Source organism: Alligator mississippiensis, chromosome 1 (genome assembly GCF_030867095.1).
Source record: "Alligator mississippiensis isolate rAllMis1 chromosome 1, rAllMis1, whole genome shotgun sequence".
Taxonomy (NCBI): domain Eukaryota; kingdom Metazoa; phylum Chordata; order Crocodylia; family Alligatoridae; genus Alligator; species Alligator mississippiensis.
In genome coordinates this window covers 239702612-239725095 of record NC_081824.1, presented here as the reverse complement: position 1 = coordinate 239725095, position 22484 = coordinate 239702612, and the positions used below count along the sequence as shown (strand labels likewise).

At 46.6% G+C, this 22484-nt stretch overlaps 1 protein-coding gene and 1 pseudogene across 2 annotated transcripts in view; both read right to left on the bottom strand.

The window, feature by feature from the left end:
* TBX15 (T-box transcription factor 15) overlaps positions 1 to 22484 on the bottom strand; it is a 192203-nt gene that overhangs the window by 17548 nt on the left and 152171 nt on the right. The window contains exon 8 of one of the 2 annotated variants that reach the window (XM_014594441.3): positions 185 to 2390. The exons of the other annotated variant lie outside the window; for it this stretch is intronic. Coding sequence (XP_014449927.2) covers positions 1606 to 2390 — 785 coding nt within the window. The 3' untranslated portion in view covers positions 185 to 1605. Of the gene's footprint in view, positions 1 to 184; positions 2391 to 22484 lie in introns of those variants that run through there. 2 annotated transcript variants of the gene reach the window in all.
* LOC132247955 (U2 spliceosomal RNA) lies at positions 20737 to 20869 on the bottom strand (annotated as a pseudogene).

The following is a 22484-nucleotide window of genomic DNA, read 5'->3' as shown; positions in this document are numbered from 1 at the left end:
AGCTCTTCATATATTTGAAGACTGCTTTTGTGTCTCCCCTTAATTTTCTTTTTCCATGCATGAGAACCTTAGTTTTATATAGATGGCTGCAATTCTTGGGTTCTGCACAAAAAAACTTACTGGTTATTTTAAAATTTGATGTCCACAGACTATGGATTCTTACATACAAACAGAACACATAAGGAACAATTGCAAAGATTTATTTAGCGCTTTTGTGCTTGGCACTTAGAAACAAAGTTCCGTGCATAGGGCAAATCTTTATACACCTTTCTCTTCATACATATTTTACATACCATTTTTATTGACCTCTTTTATACTCATAGTATTGAATTCCCCACTAGGCACATAAATACATTTATCTACAACACCTCAAAACAAATCTTAATAATATCTGTATTCTGTTACTTGGTATTTGCATTTTCACACAACTTAAATGCTTAGCTTGCACCAAGCTACAATTTTTTTCTTTTTTTTTTTAAAGAAGAAAAAAAAAAACAAAAAAGAAAGACATTTTAACAAGTCAATGATCTATTTGGTAAAACAGAGATCAAATAGCAGGTTGGAGGACAGAGAATACCTGCATTGTTTTCTATGGCAACTTGTACATGCAAGATGGCTGAGGTCAGCCATATTGTACATCTGGGGTCTGCAGGAGAACAGATCCCCTCTTCTTTCTACCATTCACCATATGCTCAGTCTGGAGATTCTCCTCCTGTTGAGCTGAATGATCTGCAGACAGATATATTCCAAGCACAGTCTATAGTTTCTTTATTGCTCTGAGTAACATAGAAGGCACAGCACTGAGACCCCTCTTCCCTTATGCAGCATTCTGAACATGGTTCCCTACATAGGGCAGAGGTTCCATTGTGTGGTAAAGCTTCAGTCTCTTTTTCTTTCTCTCTCTCTCTCTCTCTCTCTCTTTATGCAGGCGTGGCACTTTGCAAGCTTGACCTATACAAAGACATTGCCTGTCAGGCACAGCCACAGTCAAAAAGTAAAAATCTCTTAAGGAAGAGAAGTTCCAGTTCAGCCAAGAAGTTCTTTTACTACAGTGGGGAGAGGGAGCCACAGGACTTGTATTAAGTTTTGCAGTTGTTATTGTTAAACCACTCAGGCAAGAAAAGATAGCCAAGGAGGGAGGAGGCCTTGAAAAAAATGACCTTGCATGGGCAGCACAGCTGTATGTCATGAATTCTTCAGTGGCATCCTTCCTTGGACATAGAAGGACAGAACACACACATAAGATTCCTTCAACAATCAGAATTCATGCTCATTGACAGTAAATGCATGTGCCATGTATTAGGTTTTTTTTATGCTTCACTCTGGCTTCTCTTAAACAATGCCCTTTTCTATATCATGTCCTATATTAGGAATAGATGCTCCGTTCCAGATGCTAAGGCCTTGGATTACAATGAGTGGCAGTGGCTGTCAGGTTGGGGGCTTTCCATGGGGTTATTTGGTGTGTATTTGGATGACCTGTATTTTCATATATCATTAACAAACTAGTTCCACTATAAGTTTAAAAGCAAAATAGTATTGGGGCGGGGTCAACTGGGGAGACAACAAAGTCTTGTTGTCTGTGATTCCAAGGAGACAGCTTGCTGGTTAAACCATGTGCACAGACATCTGTGAGGAGGAACCCTGGACAGCCCCATACTGCCTGTTATCACAGGCACTGGCTGTTTGCTGGTTGCTGGGTGGGGAGCTGATCATGTGCATCCCATGATCCATCCCTGTTGAAAGATATTGCCTCTCTCCAAAAGCCCCATTGGAAGGGGAGGAACAGAGTAAAGTGCTTTGGGGTGTGGTCAGTTTCTCTGGGCTTGCTGCCAGCCGAGGGGAGGCAGGGAAATTGTATCCATACAGATTGTAAGGGTTGTGAAGGGAGAAGGCATTGTAGGAGCCCTGTTGCATGTGGCCACCACCAAACATATGTGAAGAAGAAGAGGTGGAGGCAGGGTTGCCTGTTTGCATGACATACTGAAACTGAGAGGTTGGGAAGGACCCCAGTTGGCCACCATAGGCTTCCATCTTCCCATTGCTAGGCAGTGAGGATGGAGTCGGCATTCCTGAGATCAAGGATGGAGTCCTCTGAGGCATGAAAGTTTCTGAGGGCTGAGTGGCAGAAGCAGTGCCACTCTGCAGCCGATTGTACCCGCTGTCACTCAGCCCAGGGTAACTCTGCAAGGCAGCCATATTGCTTCTGGCACATGGGGGATAATCAGACAGGTTAAGGTTGCACAGCTGGCTCTCTCGGCAGCCCACGTTAAAAGTATTGGGGGCCAGATGAAAGGTTGGAGGAGAGCAGGATGGAGAGAGAAGATGAGAAGAAGCTGAGGGTGATGGAGTCCCGGTGCTGGAGGTTGTTGGAGAGGTACCTGTGCTGCCCCCTGGAAAATAGAAAACAGCATAGCATTTTAAAAGGCCTGTGACATGTATGGAACAGGATGGTCCCTATGCATGTTAGCTTCCCTTAGTAAATAAAGCAGTAAGGCAAAATGGCAACCACAAAAACCAGCCTGCCTTAGTAAACATTTTAGTTTCAAGCACAAAAATCACTGGTCCTTCCTGCCATTTTTTAAACTATTTTTACATTATGGTGTGGGGAGCTGTAGAGAAGCCCAGCTCCATCATTCAAGAGATCTGAATGCAATGAGTGGATTTATCTCTAGTCTTAATTTTTAAAGTCTTGCCTCTCTCTCTCTCTCTGCTGGTTGCCAGGAAGACCGTTCCTCTGCACTGCACTGCTATAGACATGCTTTATCATCAGCCCCAGGGGGCTGCAGTACAAACTAGCTGAGAGCCTGCAAGATTTTTACAACATTCAACAGGTTTGATCTGATAGCTCAGTGTGCAATAAATGGTATTGATTTAAGCCAGAAGTTGCAAAGTATGTTCTGCATAGAATGCATTAATAAGGATTTTCTATCATCTATTTAAATTTTAAAGTGGTATTGGGTTCTGTGCTCCTTGTCTAGATAAATTATTATCATTGCTATATTACAATATTAATATATATCTGTATGCTATATCATTTGTGTGTGTGTGTGTGTGTGTGTGTGTGTATGTATGTATGTATTAGAGTAAAATCATATCATATGTATACTGTAGCTAGGGGTGGATCCAGAAGGGGTGGACTATAGCCTCACTTTGCCTGTCACATATGAGCTGTTGCCTTGGGGTTTGGCTGGAGCCCCTGCTTTCATGTGGCTCTGGAACCCAGAGGGTGAGCACTGCCACCACTGCTTGTCCCTTCCTTCCCCTTGCTGCAGTGGGGAAAGGGAAGGGCAAGCAGCAACACTGGATACCCCCTGGGCATAAAAGCAAGAGCTATGGGAAAATCCTGCAAGGCAGCTCAGAGCTCACTGCTCATATGTGGAGCTTAGGCAGGAGTCCATGCTGGCCAGGCAGTAAGCTCAGAGGTCACAATGTATGCATAGGATTGCCCCGGGGGGGGGGGGGGGGGGGCGCACACCACACTTGCCCCATGTCTATATCCACTACTGACTATAGAGTAAATCATTGCACAATAGGTATTCATAGTGTGTTACAGGGAAACATCAAGACCATTGCCCTTTGAGTTGATTATATGAAGAAGCTGAACACAACAATCTGAGGACATGACATCAGAGGCAGGGATGAGGGATTGGAACAACTGGACCAACACTGGCAGAAGAGACCTGTGCAATCTTCCATAGCAGAGGTGAATTTCTTTGTAATCATTCTCTTTACAATAGTTACATGTTTCATTAGTTTGGGAATTTGCAGAAGCAGCACCATGGAAACAGCAACATAATTTGATGCAGGAGGAGCAGGAGGGCTGGACAGAGGGGGGCAGAAGTTATTTGGAAGGTTACTTAGGGAACTATTCCTTTTACAGAAATGAATGGCGCATTTAACATTTTCCTTAATGAGAGATTAAAATGATTCTGCCCTGAGTTGTCCTTATCCTTTGACCAAAAAATAAGTTTTATTTTTGCAGCAGGGACTAAACATAGATCTATGAGTGAAAGCAAATTTGGACTTCCACCTGGGGAGTTTAACCCTAAGAACAGAGCATGAAGGCTTTTTGGCAAAGAACAGTTCCTATAATTGCAAGAGGCAGAGGAAACCATTCAAGTATGTGAATCCCAAGTAATTTATAGAAGCTAAAAATCTTTATTTGCATTCTAAAGTGAAGTGGGAAGCATATATGGTATAGTGTGCAGGAAACAGACTTGTATGAGCTTGCCTTAGTTACAGAAAAAGAGTAATAACAAGGCATAGCAGGTGTATACTAGCCAAACAGGCTTAGTTGGAACTTGAACTGTGTGATTTTTGCAAAGTTGGTTGATACCCACTCAAGAGGGCAGCAAGTCCGGCACCTGTGCACCACTACCACCATAGGTTTTGACTTCAGTGTCATTAGTAGCATGAATTGAAATTGGTTTAGTTAAACTGGTGGAAAAGGATGCGTCAACATTCATATTTCAGTTTGGCTTAAATGGATTAGAAGCAGGTTCAAAGTTAACCAAAATAAGTGGTTCTTAATCACTTATCAGTGCCTCCCCATCACTCTTCATGGCCTCCTGACATAATGGTTAGTACTGCATAAGTAAAAAAATATTTTTTTCTGTGATCTCTACAATTAACTGCATCAGGTCAGCCAGATGGTAAACTATCTTGTCCCCATCATCAAGTTAAAAGCTTATTCCACTGCCCTTTATCTGACTGGAAGGCATAGGCAAATAGTTTTTGGGAGGCAACTTCCTGTGCTACCTTCTTTTCAGTCATCTTTCCAGACAGCAAAGCACTGCTCTCACTTGCAGCTTCTTGTTACAGCTCCTCAGTTACTGAAGCCTTGCTCATTTAAGCCCTTGCTTAGCAGAATAGCAAGTGCAAACTGAGGCTGTTTACAGACACGGCATAACTATTTGGGTAGACCCCTCCAAATAACAGGCTTCCTACCAAGCTTGGTGTCAGCAGGCTGCTACTGCATAGCTCAGCACCCCACTACATTAAGACAGGAATGGGTTCAGGTTCCTCCAAAGCCGTTAAGTCAACCTGTTGATTTGTAGTGAAATGACAAAGTCCTTTTCCTCTCTGGGATTACCTCATGTTTGCTTCCATTAGTTAGCTAACATGAGTTAAGAACATGCTTTCCTTCTCTAGCTTCCATCAAAGATGCACAGTGCATTTCCCCTGCAGCAAGCCCTCAGTGAATCCTGGATTCACCAGTAAGTTGGCTCATACTCTGTTCATGACCAGGGATCCTGGATTTCCCTGATAAAAAACTGCAAATGCTCTGATAAACAAATCACAAATTCTCTTATTTAAAACCCAAAATCCGTGATTAAAATGAAAAGTCACTATATATATAGATATCGGTTGAACAGAATGTTTTCTTGATATGTTTACAATTTTAAAGCAATTTGGAAGCCTACCACTACTTCAATTATTGTAATAAAATAAATTCTAAATACTTATAAAATGTTGGTATTTGATTTTAGGTTTTTTCTCATGGAAAAATCAGAGCGCCCCCTGCCCCCTTCACTCACAGAACTGAGGTCCAGGTTCCTCCCTCACAAGCCACAGCCCCCTGCTGGTACTCCTCACTTCCTGCCCACAGCCCCCACACAGCCCTGCTGGTGCCCCCGCTCCCCCCCACAGCCTCCCAACTCTGCTGGTGCTCCTGACCCCCCACCCACACCCTCTGCCTCCCCAGCCCTGCCAGAGGGACCCCCCAGCTGCCAAGGCTATGGGGCCAGGGAGCTGGGTCTGCAGTCCCCCACAGCAGCGCTCAAGCCCCAGCTGCCACCCATGGGAGGTGGTGGCTGCTGCAATGGAGTGGAAAGGAGTGAAACATAGAGCCCGGCTCCCCTCCTGGTGTCTGCTACCTACCTGCTGCAGGCTCGGTTGGGGAGTGAGGCCAACTCCCCGCCACTGCACACAATCCTGGAGGGCCGGGGGGACCTGTGCCCTCCAGATCTGTGCATGGGGTGGGGGCAGGGGTGGGCATGGGCTGCCCACTCCAGGTTCATCCTCACCACCCTGCTGGGGCCTCCACAGCTCCTAGTGCGGCAGGGCAGAGTGGGGCCATGCAAGGATCTCCTTGCCACTGAAAGCTTCATGCTGCCCTGGTGAGGTATCCCCTGCCTGTGTAGCAGCAGTGGAGGCAGCAGTGTGGGCCTGTGTCATTTGCTGCTGCCATGTGGGCATGGGGCATGTTAGCAAGGCAACAGGGAGCTCGCAGTGGCAAGAAGCTTCCCTGCATGGCCCCACTCTGCCCTGTCATGCTGGGTCACACCCACTGGGCTGCAGAAGACCTGGGGGAAGGCAGCAGAGCAGGGAGCCCGACCCCACAGTGGGCAGCTCACACCCGCCCCCACCCTGCACACAGATCTGTGAGACATGGGTCCCCCCTACCTCCCTGGGAGTGCATGCAGTGGTGGGGAGCCAGCCCCCCCCTCCCTCCCCCCCCCCCGCCACCACTTGGATAAGCCACCCACGATCCAGTCCTGCTCCTGCCAGGGCCCTGTGGCCATACATTACAGCCCTGGGCCCCAAGCAGCTCCAGCCCTGCCCAACTTACTACCTCCTTCCCCATGGAGGCCTCAATCCCCACCCCCCACTTACCTGCAGGAGCTACTCTCCAGGCTGCCTGGTGGCCGTGTACATGGTGACCCCTGCCTGAGCACATCCTGAGTGCCAGCCTGCAGAGAGCTCGTTGCAAAACTGCAAAATCCGTGGGTTTCTCTGTTAAAATGCCTTCCTCGGGTAAAGGGGGAAACCCGTGTTATTCTCTGTTTTTCCATGGGAAATGGAAAGCCTGGATCCCTGTTCATGGCTCAACCTAGTACCCAGCTTAGTCTCTTTTTGGCTACATTGTGTATGCAGAGCTCATGGGAATAAAAAACAGTTGTAAATGACCATTTTAAGTGTTGGATGCAGACAACCTTGCACTGCTTTAATGAGAATAATTTTGTTAAGCTAGTACAAAGGGCCTGTGGATGCTCTTATTTTGATCCTGGGGTAGCTTATTTTGGTTTACCTTCCAGTTGTTTCTAAAGTCAAGGTAAATCAAAAGCCTAGTTTAAGCTGAAATAAGCACCCAACAACCTTTTGTAGTAGCTTCATAGTTTCATAGTTGTTAGAGGCTGGAAGGCCCCTTACAGATCATTGGGTCCAGCTCCCCTACACTTGGGCAGGAAAGACTGCTGGAACAGATGACCCCAGCAAGATCAACAACAAGACACTTTTTGAAGGTTGCCAGGGTGGATGACTGAAACACCTCTGGGGGGCGCCTGTTCCAAACCCTCAGTGCTCAATTTGTAAAGACTTTTTTTGTTATGTCTAGCCTGAAGCGATTCTCAATCAGCTTGTGACCGTTATTTCTTGTCAGGTCCTGATGTATGCCCTTGCCACCAAGTCCCCTCTGAGTCATCTCCAGGCTGAACAGTCCCACGTCTTTCAGCCTCTCCTCGTATGACCTGGTCTCTAGGCCTCTAATCATGCACATAACCCCCCTTTGGACTCTCTCGAGTTTCTCCCCATCTTTCCTCAAAGTGCAGTGCCCAGAACTGGATGCAGTACTCCAGCTGTGGTCTCACCAAGGCTGAGTAGAGAGGGAGGATGACATCCTTAGCCTTGCTCGAGATGCCTCGGTAGATGCATGCCAGTGTTTGATTAGCTCTGCCAGCTATGGCATTGCATTGGTGGCTCATGTTCATCTTGTTTTCTATCACAACACCCAGGTCTTGTCAGATGTTTAATTAAGCAGGGATAAAAAAAAAAAAAATCACACCTTCAGTTGAACTGTGGCAACTCTTGTGTGTCAATAACCCTTAGAATAAATCGTTTGAAAACACAAAAGTGAACTTAGGGCCTAATTCCAATGTTTTAAAGCACTGTCAGTTCATGAGTGCTTAAACTGCTTAGTTTTCAGTGACATTTGGTTTCATAAATGGTCCGAGGCACTTTTAAAAGTAGTACTTAGAGGCAGAACTTTTAAGGTTGTAACAGAGAGCTTGAGGCTCCTGTTACTCCTGAAAACCTGAAGCTAGAGAGGCCAGGCAATGGGAAACTCCTGCTGCCCAGACCTGGGAGAACCCCAGCCAAGTAAAGGGTTACACCTGCTGTTAGTCAGGAGATATCTGCTCAGGGCAAGCAGGCTGTAAGGGAATAGGTAGCTGGAGACCAGCAGCTACCACTGCTTACTGTAGGCCTGGCAACCCACAATAAGCCAACAGGGCAAAGCCTAACTCAAGCAGTAGGAGGCTGCTTGGGCAGCAGTTTTAAGTCTTCATGGCAACCAGTCATTAGGCCCTGGGGAGGAACCCCTGTGGGTGGTTAGGGATCCACCTGACTAGAAGGGGGCTGTGCTTGAAGCATATAAGCCCAGAACCTGACCTGGCCAGGCATTCTAGTCCTTTAAGTTGCTGGATGAAGAGTTCCAGGCCAGGAAGGTTACAGAGGGATGACTTCAGAACTGTTCTAAGGACTGCCAGGTGAATACTGGTGTCTTACAAAGGAGCACAGCCCTGGGTAAGGAGAAGCCTTAATGCAGACAGCGAGCTATTGGTATAATTTGCTACACCTCCAGCAGGTTAAATTTGTTACAGCAAGCATGCTCATTCCCACTGTTACAATTTACAACTGGTGATTTGGGTAGAACTGTGAGGGGTGGTCTTGGAGGTCCCACAGTGCCCAAGGGGCACATGACTACTTTGAACCCTGCCTGAGGCCAGACTTGAGGCACTGATTGGGCCCCAGGGCCCAGAGCCCTTATAGGGTGAAGACGACCAGGGAACCTAGCATTGCTTTACAGAGGTGAGAACAGGCCAGGGGCCTGGAACCCATGGGGGCAGAGAAGCCTGTGAGAGGCAAAGCAAGGGTTGATCCATAGCCCATGAAGAGCGAACTCTGGGGGCCAGGTTCTCCATCCCAGGCAAGGGATGGGGACCCCAAGAGACTATGTTGATGTAGGCACCTGTGAGGGGCAAAGTAAGGGTCAGGGTCCTGTAGCCCAAAAAGGTGAACTCTGGAGGAAAAGGTGGAGACCCCAAGAGCCTGGATTAACAGAGCTGGTGCCTAGAAGCCAGGTCCAGTACACTGGGAAAGTTAAGTCCCAGCCAGAGAAAAGGGGTTGAGGCTGAGAAGGTCAAGGCCTCAACAAAGGGAATGATGGTCCAGTGACATCTGAGAGGTATAGGCATGGCTTAAGGCTTTTAAAGCTAACAGGTGCCCTGGGAGAACCAGCTGGCATCTAGGGGAACTGGGGATCACTCTAGGATCCATTAGGCAGCCTCCCTTCCAATCAAATAACTATATCAAAGGCATGGCAGGTGATGCAAAAAGGGAAGGGCAGTCTAAAGCTGGAGCAGGGAAAAGGTTTCATGGTCACCAGGTGGTGGTCCAATCACCCCTGGAGCCCAAACCTGTTACAAAGCTACATAAAGATTCATATATATATAATTTTCAAAAGTGCGAGAATACAAAACTCTGGTTGACATCACAATTTAGGCTCTTTTGAAAATGTTATCCATTGGTACATGTGACCACACAACAACTAAAATATTTTCTTGAATAAGGCAGTATTTTTGCCTATGTTTGTGTATGCATGCATATAGAAACACAGACATACTTCTAACTAAAACATGTATCATCGTTTTGGTCCCCCCCCCCCTCTTTTTCCAGGATTTTTCATGTTTACACACCGGGTAAGAACAGAAATATCTATCCAAAGGTGAATGCTTGCCTCTCGCTCTGCACCCCTTGCCTCTCGCTCTGTACCCCTGGCCTCCAGAGTTCACCTTTATGGGTTACAGGTCCCTGACCCTCACTTTTACAGTGCAGTGAATATTCAAAAAAGGAGGATTTGTTTAGAGGTGAATGTTGTGGAAGGCTGTAAGGCAGTGAGAGGTCATGCAAACTACTGAAAAGCTTTACCGATTTATAAATTACAAAACCACTGGATACCATTGTGACCATCCATCAGACTGGTCACTAGCAGCCAACATGGATTTGGAGAAAAATAAATGAAGCCAAACCAACCTGATCACCTTCCTGGGCAAAGTAATTCATTGAGTGGATGAAGGGATTTTAGTAGACATACTGTACTTGGATCTCGGTAAGGTTTTTCAGAGTCCCCCATGACTAACGTAAGGATTGACCAGGCTATATAGGCAGTCAGTCTGAGTGGATTGCACAAGATGGGGGGGGGGGTTTACTGGAGCTGAAGCTAAGGTCAAGATGAGGGTCAGTCTTAGTGCAAGATAACAAGCCAAAGGTTGAGACGAGGTAGTGGTCAGGGCAAGCAGTTGTTCCAGGCCAGGAGGTCCAAGACAGTAATAAGAACAATCAGGAATGAGACCAAGCAGGGAGAGGTAGGAATATCCAAGTCACAAGTTCAGAGCATAGTCAGGTTAGGAGTTCCAAGCAGGACAGAGGCACAACAAAGCAGATGGTTACTCAAAAAGCTCTCTGTTGTCTGGCATGAGCCTGAATAGTCAGTGTGGGTGGGGTCTGTAATGAGGCCAGACCAGGACCCTGGACCCAGCCAGTCCCAAATCAGGAGATCAAAGCAAGTCATCCCTGGATAGGTGCCACCTCCCAGCCCAGAGCTGCATCCTTTTCCCAGTTGGGTTGAGTGAAGCGTTCAGGGCAGCCAGTCTGCTGAAGCCACAGGAAGCAGGTTCCACTTCCTCCAGCCCTTAAAAGCTGGGCCCTGCCTGCAGTTTCCTGATCTGGGCAAAGATGAAAATTCTTGTTCCTGACCTTTCATGTGCTTCCTTGCTGATCTTCTGGTTCTGACTCCTGACTCCAACTCTTGCTTCTGATACTGATTCTCTGCTCTCAATTCTGATTCAACCTTTAGCTCTGGCTTTTGACTTCTGATCCTGTTTAACTCATGGCTTATCCTATCTCCAGCTACAGCTTCTCTCCTCAGCCTGTTCTGACTTCAGAACTGGAGCTGGGAGCCACAGCCGATGCCAGACCCCCTCTGTACCACCCCCTCCCTGGGAAACTAGTCTGGACTGTTCCTGTTTTGGGTCTGTAACCACTAGACAAGACCACCTATGTCCTGATTTCCTAACAGTGTCTCTTCTTGAATGATGACTCAGCTCGATTCCTTGATTACCTCCAGCTGGAGACTAGGACTGAATCTGTCCCAGCTGGGCTAGACTCATTATAACTATGAAATGCCGGCTTGATAAAATTACTACGATGTGGATAGACAATTGGCTCAATAACTGTAAGCACATGGTAAATTATAAATAAATCAATGTCATGATGGCAGGAGGTTTTGAGTGAGGTTCCACAGGGGTCTGCTCTTGGTCCAGTATTATTTAACATATTCATTAATGATCTGGATGCTGGAACAGAGAGCTTCCTGATACAATCTACAGATGACCTGAAACTGTGAAAGACTGCAAAGCTTTGAAGGATAGAGATAAAACTCAGAGGAATCTTGATGGATGGTAAAGCTGAGCTAGGGGCAGCAGGATGAAGTTCAACATAGAGGATTGGACAAATAACTAGGGAGAAGTAAAAGGGTATTGCTTGGGCATGCAAGGATGAAATCAGGAAGGCCAAAGTGCAATTGGAGTTGCTACTAGCAAGGGATGTGAAGGGTAACAAAAAGAGTTTCTACAAATATGTCAGCAGCAAGAGGAAGATCAGGGAATATGTGGGTCCTGAATGGGAGAAGCAACCTAGTGACACATCATGTGGAAATGGCTGAAATATTCAATGCCTTTTTTTACCTCAGTCTCCACAGTCTGTCCCAGACTACTACACCTAGCACCACAATTGGGGGAGGAGGCGAGCAGCTAATAGTAGGTTATGGACTGTTTAGAAAAGCTGGATGTGTACAAGTCCATGGGACTCGACACACAACACATGAGGGTGCTGACAGAGTTGGCTAATGTGATTGCAAAGCTGCTGGCCATTATCTCTGAAAACATGGTGATTGGGAGAGGTTCTACATGATTGGAAAAGAGTAAACATAGTGCCTATCTTTAATAAAGGAAAGAAGGATGATCCAAGGAACTACAGACAACTCAGCCCCACCTTGGTCCATGGAAAAATGATGAAGCAGGTCCTCAAGGAATCCATTTCTAAGTACTTGGAGAAGGTGATCAGGAACAGTCAGCATAGATTCACCAAAGGCAAATCATGCCTGACTAAACAGGTTACTTTCTATGATGAGATGATTGGCTTGGTGGATGCTGGGAGAGCAGTGGACATGATATACCTTGACTTTAGCAAAGCTTTTGATATGGTTTTCCACAACATTCTCACAAGTAAGCTAAGGAAGTATGGGTTAGATGAATGGTAGATAGAAAACTGGCCTGATTTTTGAGCTCAAAGAGTTATAATCAATGGCTCAATGTCTAGTTGGCAGCCAGTATTAAGTGGAGTGCCCCAGGGGTTGGTCCTGGGGCCGATTTTGTTCAATGTCTTCATCTCATCTTCTAGATCACTGATGGAATGCACCCTCAGCAAGTTTACAGATGACACCAAGCTGGGTACAGTTGTAGATATGCTGGAGGGTAAAGCTAAGATTCGGAGAGACCTAGACAAATTGGAGGACTGAACCAAACAAAATCTCATGAGATTCAGTAAAGACAAGTGCAGTCCTGTACTTAGGACAGAAAAATCCTACATACTGGTATAGGCTGGGGACTGACTGGCTAACCAACAGCTGTAATTAAAACAACATGGGGGGTTACAGCGGACAATAAGCTGAATAGGAGTTAACAACGTGCCCTTTTTGCCAAAAAGGCTAACAGCATACTGGCCTGTATTGGTAGGTGTGTTGCCAGCAGATCAAGGGAAGTGATTATTCCCCTCCATTCAGCACTGGTTAAGCCACATGTAGAGTACTGTGTCCAAATTTGGGCCCTCCCCTACAGAAAGGATGTGGACAAATTGGAGAGAGTCCAGCAATGGCAATGAAAATGGTTAGAGGGCCAGAACACGTGACTTATGAGGAAAGGCTAAGGGAATTGGGCTTCTTTAGTCTTCTCTTCTCCAGACTGAGGAGGGATTTAATAGCAGCCTTCAACTACCTGAACGGTGGTTCCAAAGAGGATGGAGCTAGACTGTTCTCCGTGGTGGCAGATGACAGAACAAGGAGCAATAGTCTCAAGCTGCAGCAAGGGAAGTTTAGGTTAAATCTTAGGAAAAGCTCTCTCACTAGGAGGGTAGTAACACACTAAAACAGGTTACCCAGAGAGGTTATGCAATCTCCATCCTTGGAGGTTTTTGACTTTCAAGACCCAGGTAGACAAAACCTTGGCTGGGATGATGTGGTTGGATGATCCTGCTTTGAGCAGGTGGTTGGACTTACTGACCTTCTGAGGTCTCTTCCATCCCTAATTTTCTATGATTCTATGGTCGTAGGGTACTACAGCTATGAAAAAACAAGAATCAAAAGAACAAATATAGAATGGGAGATAAGCAATAGCAGATATGGATGGGGTGCAATGGTGCAATTGCACCCTCCTTCAGCTGCGTGCTACATGTACAGGGAGCTCTCTAGCTGGTGAGTGTAGGCTCCTGCCAAAGCCACAGTTTTTGCTCAGTTCCAGAGCCAAGGGAATGAATGCCACTGCCATACTTTTCCTCTGTCCCCAAATTCAGCAGGGAGAAGAGGGTGGGGAATGATTGGTGGCTCATGCTTCTTAGGTTAGTCTATAAACATTTTGGGTAACTGATTGGCCATTTTTCTGCCTAAGAACAGTGATAAGGCTTCCACTGTTTTCTCCCCTTACTGGATTTTTATCTAGATCCCCTGGCTCATTCTTATTTCTTGGCTTTTCTTTCCATTGCCAAGTGAATCTAGTTTAAACCCCTCCTCAGCAAGATAGCAAGCCTGTTTATGAAGATATTCTTCTCCCTCTTCATCAAATGGATACCAGTATTTTTTTTCCTTGTAATACCACCCAATGGTCAAAGCAGCCAAAACTCTGCTGGTGACACCCATCTACTCAGTCATATATTGATCTCCAGGTTGTCTGCTACTAACCAGGCCCTTTCCCCTTGACCAGAAGACAGTAGTTCAAATCTGGCAGGTCAGCTAGGGCAGAAGACTTGGGTGCTGATTATGGGGGTGGGGAGGGAAGAAGTCAGAGAATGACAGCTGCTGCTGCAGATGTGCAATTGCAGCAGCTGTCCTGTTATGCCTTTGGTAGAAGAATATACTACATCTCCATCACAACGGCACCCAGAGCCATGTAGTTACTTTTGATCTTCTCAAGATTGCCCCTGGCAGAATCATTAGTGCCCACACTGATGAGCAGCATGGGATAGTAGTCAGAGAGCTAGATGAGTCCAAGCAACTTTTCTGTGACATATTAGAGGTGGGCTCCTGACAGGCAGCAAACCTCCTAAGCCAACAGGTCAAACTGGCAGCTGGATGACTCCATGCCCTGCAAGATGGTGTTGCCAACCACCACCACTCATTTTTTTTCATCTTGGTGCCAGTGGTCTTGATCCTTCCACTCTGTGGGGTACATAGCTTGGCCTTTCCTGCTACTAGAGTAGGCTCCTTCTTGTCTGAAGCCACAGTTTTGTACTACAGGCTTAGAAGACAAGTGCTTTCTACTGCCAGAGGTGGCAAGCTGCCAGTTTTAAATTTCCTGAATAGCTGTCTTGTGTTTTCCAATGCCTTCTCTGGCTGTCCCTCTTCCACGATGCTGGAGATCTTTGTGCATTCAGTCAAAGACCTCATGCTCATACTGCTTTTGGACTTAGCCACCACCACTTGCAGCTCCCTTATCTGATCCTTGAGAGATTCTACCAGGAGGTACCTCTCACTGCAAGCACTCTTCTACCTGGCTGTCTTTGCAAGAGACATGCAGGCCACAGTCCTTGCAAAGCCAGACTATGACCTGGGTGGAAGCCTTGTTGGTCAGTGGCCATGCCTGGATAGAGTTCACATAAATACAGGCAGAGGACATGGCAATGGCTTTGGCACTGTGATGTCTTCTAGCTATCCTGTTGATTCGCCTGCTAGTTCTTTGTTTCCTTTTTTGCTGGATGCCTCCGTGCCCTGCAAGATGGAGTCACCAACCATCACCACCTCCTAGCAAATTTCTTCTTCCTCCTTTGCCTACTTCCATTCGACAAGCTTACAATGAAAAAAAGTTAAGAAAGTGGCTGAGCAACTCCTCCACTGAACTCCCCACTCAAATTCCCTATTTACTGGCCTGTTTGCTGGTCATGGTTTCACCAGCTCCTGTGTCCTCTACAAATTTCCTAAGTGTTCAATCTCATCCTCCAAATCAATAAAGAAGATATTAAACAGTACTGGATCCAGGACTGACCCCTAGAAAACACCACTCAGTATCTCCTCCCAATTAGACACTGGGCTCTCAATGACTGCTCCTTAAGCATGATGATCCAACCAGTTATAAAGCCAACATACAGTACATTCTTCTAGAATGCACTTCCTCAGCTCACTACTAAGAACAGCATGAGCCCAGATACATTCCTCTGCACTTCTACAGTTCTCCTATAGGCTCCCCCTTTGTTTCACTTGGATCAGCTAACAGGGGTTAAAATTATATCTTGCCCAGTTTGTGGCAGGGTTTTAAAGAGTTTCAGTAATTGCATGCTCAAGACACCACCTTTATTTCCTGGCATGGACAAGTTTAAAGAGGGACTAGGAATCCAGTTTCCAAACTCCAATTCTTTTCTGTAGGTTAATCGCTGGACTATAATTCTTCCACAGAAAAGGAGAAGGAGCATTCACATGGTCTGCCTCTCATGTAGCAGCAACATGTCCATTGTGGCAACCATAGGCTTTTTCTAAATTGTCTCTACATGCTCTCAACATGATTCTCCTTGGACCTGCTGTTCATTGGCACTGGAAGTTCATGGTGGTAGCATGCTACCCCAGCCTCTCTCCTTAACTGTATAAGTCCACGCTGCTGCCCCCACTGCTGCTGGGTAGGCAGGGTGTGCTTCACCATGGTGGTATGACTGGCACAAGGGTCCTGGCAGCAGTGACAGTGGCACTGAGCCTCCCTGGTCTGCTCTCCCTCCCTTCCTGGGTTCCACCCACTGGGCTGCAGAGGCAGCCAGGCTGCAGCCCCATGCCCACTATGGGCACACAAATCTGGATGGGCACATGGACCTGGATGACAGCCCTCCCCCTTCCCCCCTCCCCAGACTGAGCTGCCCATGGCTCTGTCCTGCTCCCTCAGCTGGGACCCATGGCCACGCATTCCTACCCTGGTCCTGGGTCCTGCCCTGACTGGGCAGTGTCCCCAGCCACAGCCACCAACCCTGCTCCACTCCTTCTGTCACTGTGGCTCCTGCCATCTCAAACTGCTCTCCTGCCCCTCCCCCTGCATCAGCTATGCCCCCCCATAAGTAAATGCAGGCAGCTGGGGGAGCTGCTCCACTGCTGCCTGGCTGTATTGCAGGCCATGAGCACTTATGTGCACACACATACATGTGGTGCCCCCTGAGTCCTGCTTCCCCAAGCCCCAAGCAGCCCCTTCCAGGCTGGAACTCTGCCAGCCTGCAAGGGGAAACCTGCAGTTTCCTGTGTTTTTTCTCCCTTAAAGAAGAAAATCTGTGTTTTTTCTCCTTTAAAGAAGAAAATACATGGTTTTTTCACAACAAATGGAAAACTCAGAACACTAATAATTGTGCTTCACAGTTAGCACCCTCTTAAGACAATACGGCTGTTCCAAACTCTCTCAGAGATCCTCTTTCAAGAACTTATAGAATGAAGCACATTTTTACTGCATCAGTTATTTTATCTTTTTAGTATGAGAGCTTAAGATTTTGCAGCCTCACTAAATGCAACTGTTTACTTTGGTCCAGAACCTGGACCAGTATGACTCCTGATGCCTCATTTAAAGGGAGGTGACCTACCACCTTTCCACCTCTATGCGACATTGGTCAGGCCACATTTGGAGTACTGCATCCAGTTTTCGGCGCCGCACTTCAGGAGGGGTGTGGACGGCATCGAGAGGGTCCAGAGGAGGGCCACTTGCATGATTAGGGGGCAGCAGGGCAGGCCCTACAAGGAGAGGCTACAGGATCTGAACCTGCTCAGCCTCCACAAAAGAAGGCGGAGAGGGGATCTGGTGGCTGTCTAGAAACTTGCCAAGGGAGACCAGCAGGCAATGGGAGAGTCCCTGTTCCCCCAAGCACTACTGAGAGTAACTAGGAATAACAGCCATAAATTGACTGAGAGTAGATTCAGGCTAAATATCAGAAGGCACTACTTCACTGTCAGGGCACCCAGGAGCTGGAACCAACTTCCAAGGGAAGTGGTGCTTGCCCCTACCCTGGGGGTCTTTAAAAGGAGGCTACACAGCCACCTAGCTGGGGTCATTTGACCCCAGCATCCTTTCCTGCCCATGGCAGGGGGTTGGACTGGATGATCTGCTTAGGTCCCTTCCGACCCTACCAACTATGAAACTATGAAACCACCAATTTTAGATATACAATACTCTGGTTTCCCTTAAAAAAAAAACAGCACTTCACTCAAATAACTTGGCTAACAACTGCCCCATTTCTAACACTCCTTCTTAGGACAAAATAACGAAGACAACTGAGACCAAATCCTAACATCTGACTTCTGCTGGTCTAAGCCATTTGCAACTGATTTTCAGACTAGAGACAGCAGTAAGATAGTCCTTGTGGATCATAGAATACTTGAAAATTAGGTTTGGAATGGACCTTGGGGATCATCTAGTCCAACCCCCTGCTCAAAGCAGGACCATCCTCAACCATATCATCCTGATGCCTATAGGAAAAAGGAAATAGTTGAGGCAGGGTGGCTGGGAAAATCATCCTCATCCACAATTCAAGGCACCTGCTTTCCAACAGGTGAGGTACTGGGCAGTTTTAAGGCCTATCCAGACTGCCTCTGTGCCATGCCTGGGATTGCCATGGAAAAAATTGCCCCACCCATTTTACATAGGCCAAATCCTAGAAATAAGGCAGACTAGCTGCCATAGAGAAGCTCTGAGTACACACCACAAACATGCTGTACAAAAACAGCCCAAGAGCAGCACTGGGGCATGCACTCTTGGTCACTCTAGGCTGGAATTGGTATATGCTAAGTGGAAGCAAATGGGCTGCTTGCAGAAATCTTGACTACAGCAGATGAGTCTTCTTGGACTGATAGATGGTCCTAGGATTTCGTAGACATTAGGGGCTGGAAGGGACCTTGTGAGATCATTGAGTCCAGGCCCCTTGCCATAGGCAGGAAGTCTGCTGGGGTCAAATGATTCCAGCAAAGATATGCATCCAAATGCCTTTTGAATGCACCACTTCGGGGGGGGGGGGGGAGGGAGAGTCTGTTTCAGACCCTGGACACTCAGACTGTAAAGGAATTTTTCCTTACGTCCAGTCTAAATTGGCCTTCCAGAAGTTTGTGGTCATTAGACCTTTTTATCCCTTGGGGAGCCCTGGTGAACAACTGTTCTCCCAGATATTGATGCATCCCCCGTATATACTAGGCTGCCACTAAGTCCCCCCTGAGCCTTCTCTTCTCCAGACTGAAAAGCCCCATGTCCCTCACCCTCTCCTTGTAAAGCTTGCTCTCTTGGCCTTTGATCATGTGGGTGGCTCTCCTTTGGACTCTCTCAAGTTTATCCACATCCTTCCTGTAGTGGGAGGCCCAAAACTGGATGCAGTACTCTAGCTACAGCCTCACTAAGGCTGAGTAGAGCAGGAGGATGATGTCCCTGGTTTTGCTTGAAATGCATTGGTGGATGCATGCCAGAGTTTGGTTTGCTTTGCCAGCTACGGCATTGCATTGGTGGCTCATGTTCATCTTGTGGTCAATCAAGACCCCCAAGTCTCTTTCAGTCATGGTGCTACCAAGTGTAGCACTGCCAAGCCTATAAGTATGATCCTGGTTCTTCCTCCCAAGGTGGAGTACCCTGCACTTCTCTGCATTAAATGCCATCAGGTTTTGGTTCTCCCACCTTGTGAGCCTATCCTCCAGCGTGACCACCTTCCTCCATAGTTAGTGTCGTCTATGAACTTTGCTAGTACACATCTAGTGCCTGAATCCAGATCATTTATGAAGATGTTGAAGAGTATTGGCTCAGGCATCGAGCCCTGAGGGATACCACTGGTTACCTTGCACCAGTTGAGTTTATTCGCTCCCATCAGCTAATATTCTTTGGGTCTAACTTTGGAGCCAGTTCGCCAGCCATCAGACCGTCAGATGGTTGAGGCTGCAGTTCTCCAGTTTAGCCATGAGGATATCATTGGAGACCAAGTCAAAAGCCTTTTTGAAATCCAGATATATGACATCATCTTCATCTCTCTTGTCCAGGCAATGCATCATCTGGTCATAGAAGGAGATGAGGTTGGTCAGGCAAGACCTTCCAGCAATGAAGCCATGTTGGCTAGAACTCAGAAAGTTGCCTTCCGTTAGCCTACTGCTGATGGAACCCTTGATAATTTTCTCCAGGACTTCCAGGGATGAATGTCAGACTGATTGGTCTGTAATTCCCTGGGTCTTCCCTCCTTCCTTTCTTGAAGATTGGGACCACATTGGCTCTTTTCCAGTCCTCTGGTACCTCTCCCAAGCACCATGAGTTCTCAAATATCTTTGCCATAGGGTGCGCTATGATGTCCACCAGCTCCTTCAAGACTCTTGGGTGCATTCTGTCTGGGCCCGCAGACTTGTGGATGTCAAGCTTCTCAAGGTGTTCCCTTTCTTGATCTATGTCAGTTGGAGGCCCATCTCCCACCCTCTGGATGTTTTGCATCCTATCTGACAGGGTGACCCCTTGGGAAAGGTGGAAGACTGACACAAAGTAATCGTTTACGCAACTGGCCTTTTCCTGAGCGTCAGACATCAGCTGCCCCATTTTATTTAACAGGGCTCCAATGTTGCCTTTGTTTTTCCTTTGACTTACCACATTTGAAAAAGGACTTTTTGTTGTCCTTGATGTCTGTGGCAAGTCTGAATTTGGTTTCTGCCTTGGCTTTTCTGGTCCAATCTCTACAGGTGTGGACTAGTGTTGTGTAGTCCTCCTTGGTAATGACTCCTGTTTTCCATCTGGTATAGGCTTCTCTTTTTAGTTTCAGGAGATCCAAAAGTTCTGTGTTGAGGCAAAGGGGCTCCCCAGCCTGGCCTTTCCTACAGGATGGAATGGATTTTCCTTGCGCTTCGAGGACTGCAGTCTTAAGGAACAACCATTCCTCATGGACTCCCCTTACCATAGTCTGTTAGTACCTGGCTGACCAGTCTCCTGAGTTTCTGAAAGTCAGCCTTCCCAAAGTTGAGGATTTCTGTTTTGCTGAGACATTTGCCCACCCTGCATTGGACAGAGAAAGTGATCAGTTCATGGTCACTGTCACTGAGCTTTCCCTCAATCCTCAGGTCACTCACCACATCATCCCCTTTAGCCAGAACCAGATCCAGCAGTGCCTCTCCCCTAGTCAGCCCATAGATCTCTTCCATTAGGTAGAGAGCCGACTAGGGGAGAGGCATTGCTGGATCTATGAGCTTATTTATCTCATTTTACCAGGAAATTCCTCTTGCCTTACATTCACATACAGGGAAGCCTCATTAAATACATTTCCTATCATCAAACTGATGCCAAAAGCAGCATGTGCTCAGCAATGGAAGCCAGCTTTGAAACTGAGCAAATGCAGTCAACGCTGAGCATGACTATGAAACACATGACCCATATAGGGCAAACATCCTGATGGGAACTTTTTTTTTTATGGCCATTAAAAAAAGGGCAGATGTTCTCTCTACAGGGAACTGGCACCAGGTCTGAAGGCACTGCAATATCAGGCTGGCACTGGGTGGGCCAGAGGCAGCCCCAACACCCTCCCCTTGGCGCCAAAAATGTGTTACACTTGATCTTAGCCAAAAAGGCCAAGATGCTGAAGGGAAACATTATTATTATTATTATTATTATTATTATTACAAAACAACTAAAAGAGACTACATTAACACACAATTTGGCAACATCCACTACAACAATACCCTGTTTTTATTGCACCTGTTTTCCCCATTAATACTCTAATCTCTCCTGAAACTCCCCCAACCCAGGAAGAAGCAACTACTTTACTCCATCCCATTGTCCTTTTGAAGGAACACTGCCATTCTTCTTTCCTCCATCTCTTCTGTGTCTTCTGCTTTCCCATCTCATCTGCATGTTTATCAGCTCATAAATTGCCTCATGAAAGCCAGTCCCCTGACCAACAGTAGGTTTCTCCCATTCCATATTGGTACTGTCTCACAAAGTAGTATGGTTCTCCGTTTCTCTCTCTCCAGTTCTTTGGGCACTAACCCATACAGTGCCATTTTATATGTTAAGTCACAGTTCATATCAATTGCCCTCAAAAAATGAGGCACTCCCTCGCATACCCCTTGCACAAACGGGCAGTCCTAAAATACATGCAGTACAGATTCTTCAGCCCCATATCCCTCTCTCGGGCATGGCACCAATCTTACTAAACCCCATTTATGCTGAATGCCTACACAGGAAGAATATTCCATATCATCATCCATATGATAGCCATATATTCTCCTTTCAGTCTGTTATCTGTCATTTTCCACACATTTGTCATCTGTCTTTCTGTCAGATCCCCACTATTGTTATCTTTCTTTCTATCATATTAATCACCTTCTTACAGTCTTTCAAGCACTCTAATCCCAACCCCTCACGTTTGTTTACCCTTACAGAGCTATCCATCTTTGCATAGTGGGCTAGTGGCTGCCACGCCCACAAATTTTTTTCAATCTCCCCCATACAAGCGCCATCTTCTTAACACTCTTCCTGCCAAGTAACGGCAGAAACATACAGTCTTCCCCACCCCCTCCGCTATCTCTTTACAGAACAGACTTATAAAGTAAGTGTACACAAAGCTTCCCAAAACTGGCATTCCCCCACCTCCTTATTCCCTAGCTTTGTATAGCTCCTTTCTCTTCCACCCCCTCCCCCCGCCCCCAAATGCACTTCTGCCTTTGTACCCTCCTTGTCTTTCACCATGATAGTGGAGACACCACTCCTGTATAAAGGATGATCGGCAAGAATACCAATTTCACTACAGTCACTTTACCCTTGAAAGAGAGCATTCTACCACTCCATGATCCCCAAATCTGCCTCATTCTTATCTCTAATTTCTCCCAGGCCTTTGTTACTTTGGCATCCATTGGGATTTCCAAGACCTTGATTACACCCTCTACCATACTCAGCCTGAACTAGCGTAAAATCTCCCAATTCCCCACAACCATCAATGTACTTTTCATCTTATTTAATTGTGCCCCTGGCACTTCACCATAGTCCTCAGTATGCTTCATTACCCTCTCAATTGATACACCATCCTGTGTCACTATGTTCACATCATCCATGTATAATGAACATTTAAATTCTCCTCCTCCTGGTATCTTCACACAATTTACCAGCTTATCATGAATTCTCTGTGCTAATGGCTCCATTATGCACACAAAAACATATGGGAATAACAGGCATCCCTGGCTTACCCCTATTTGTATG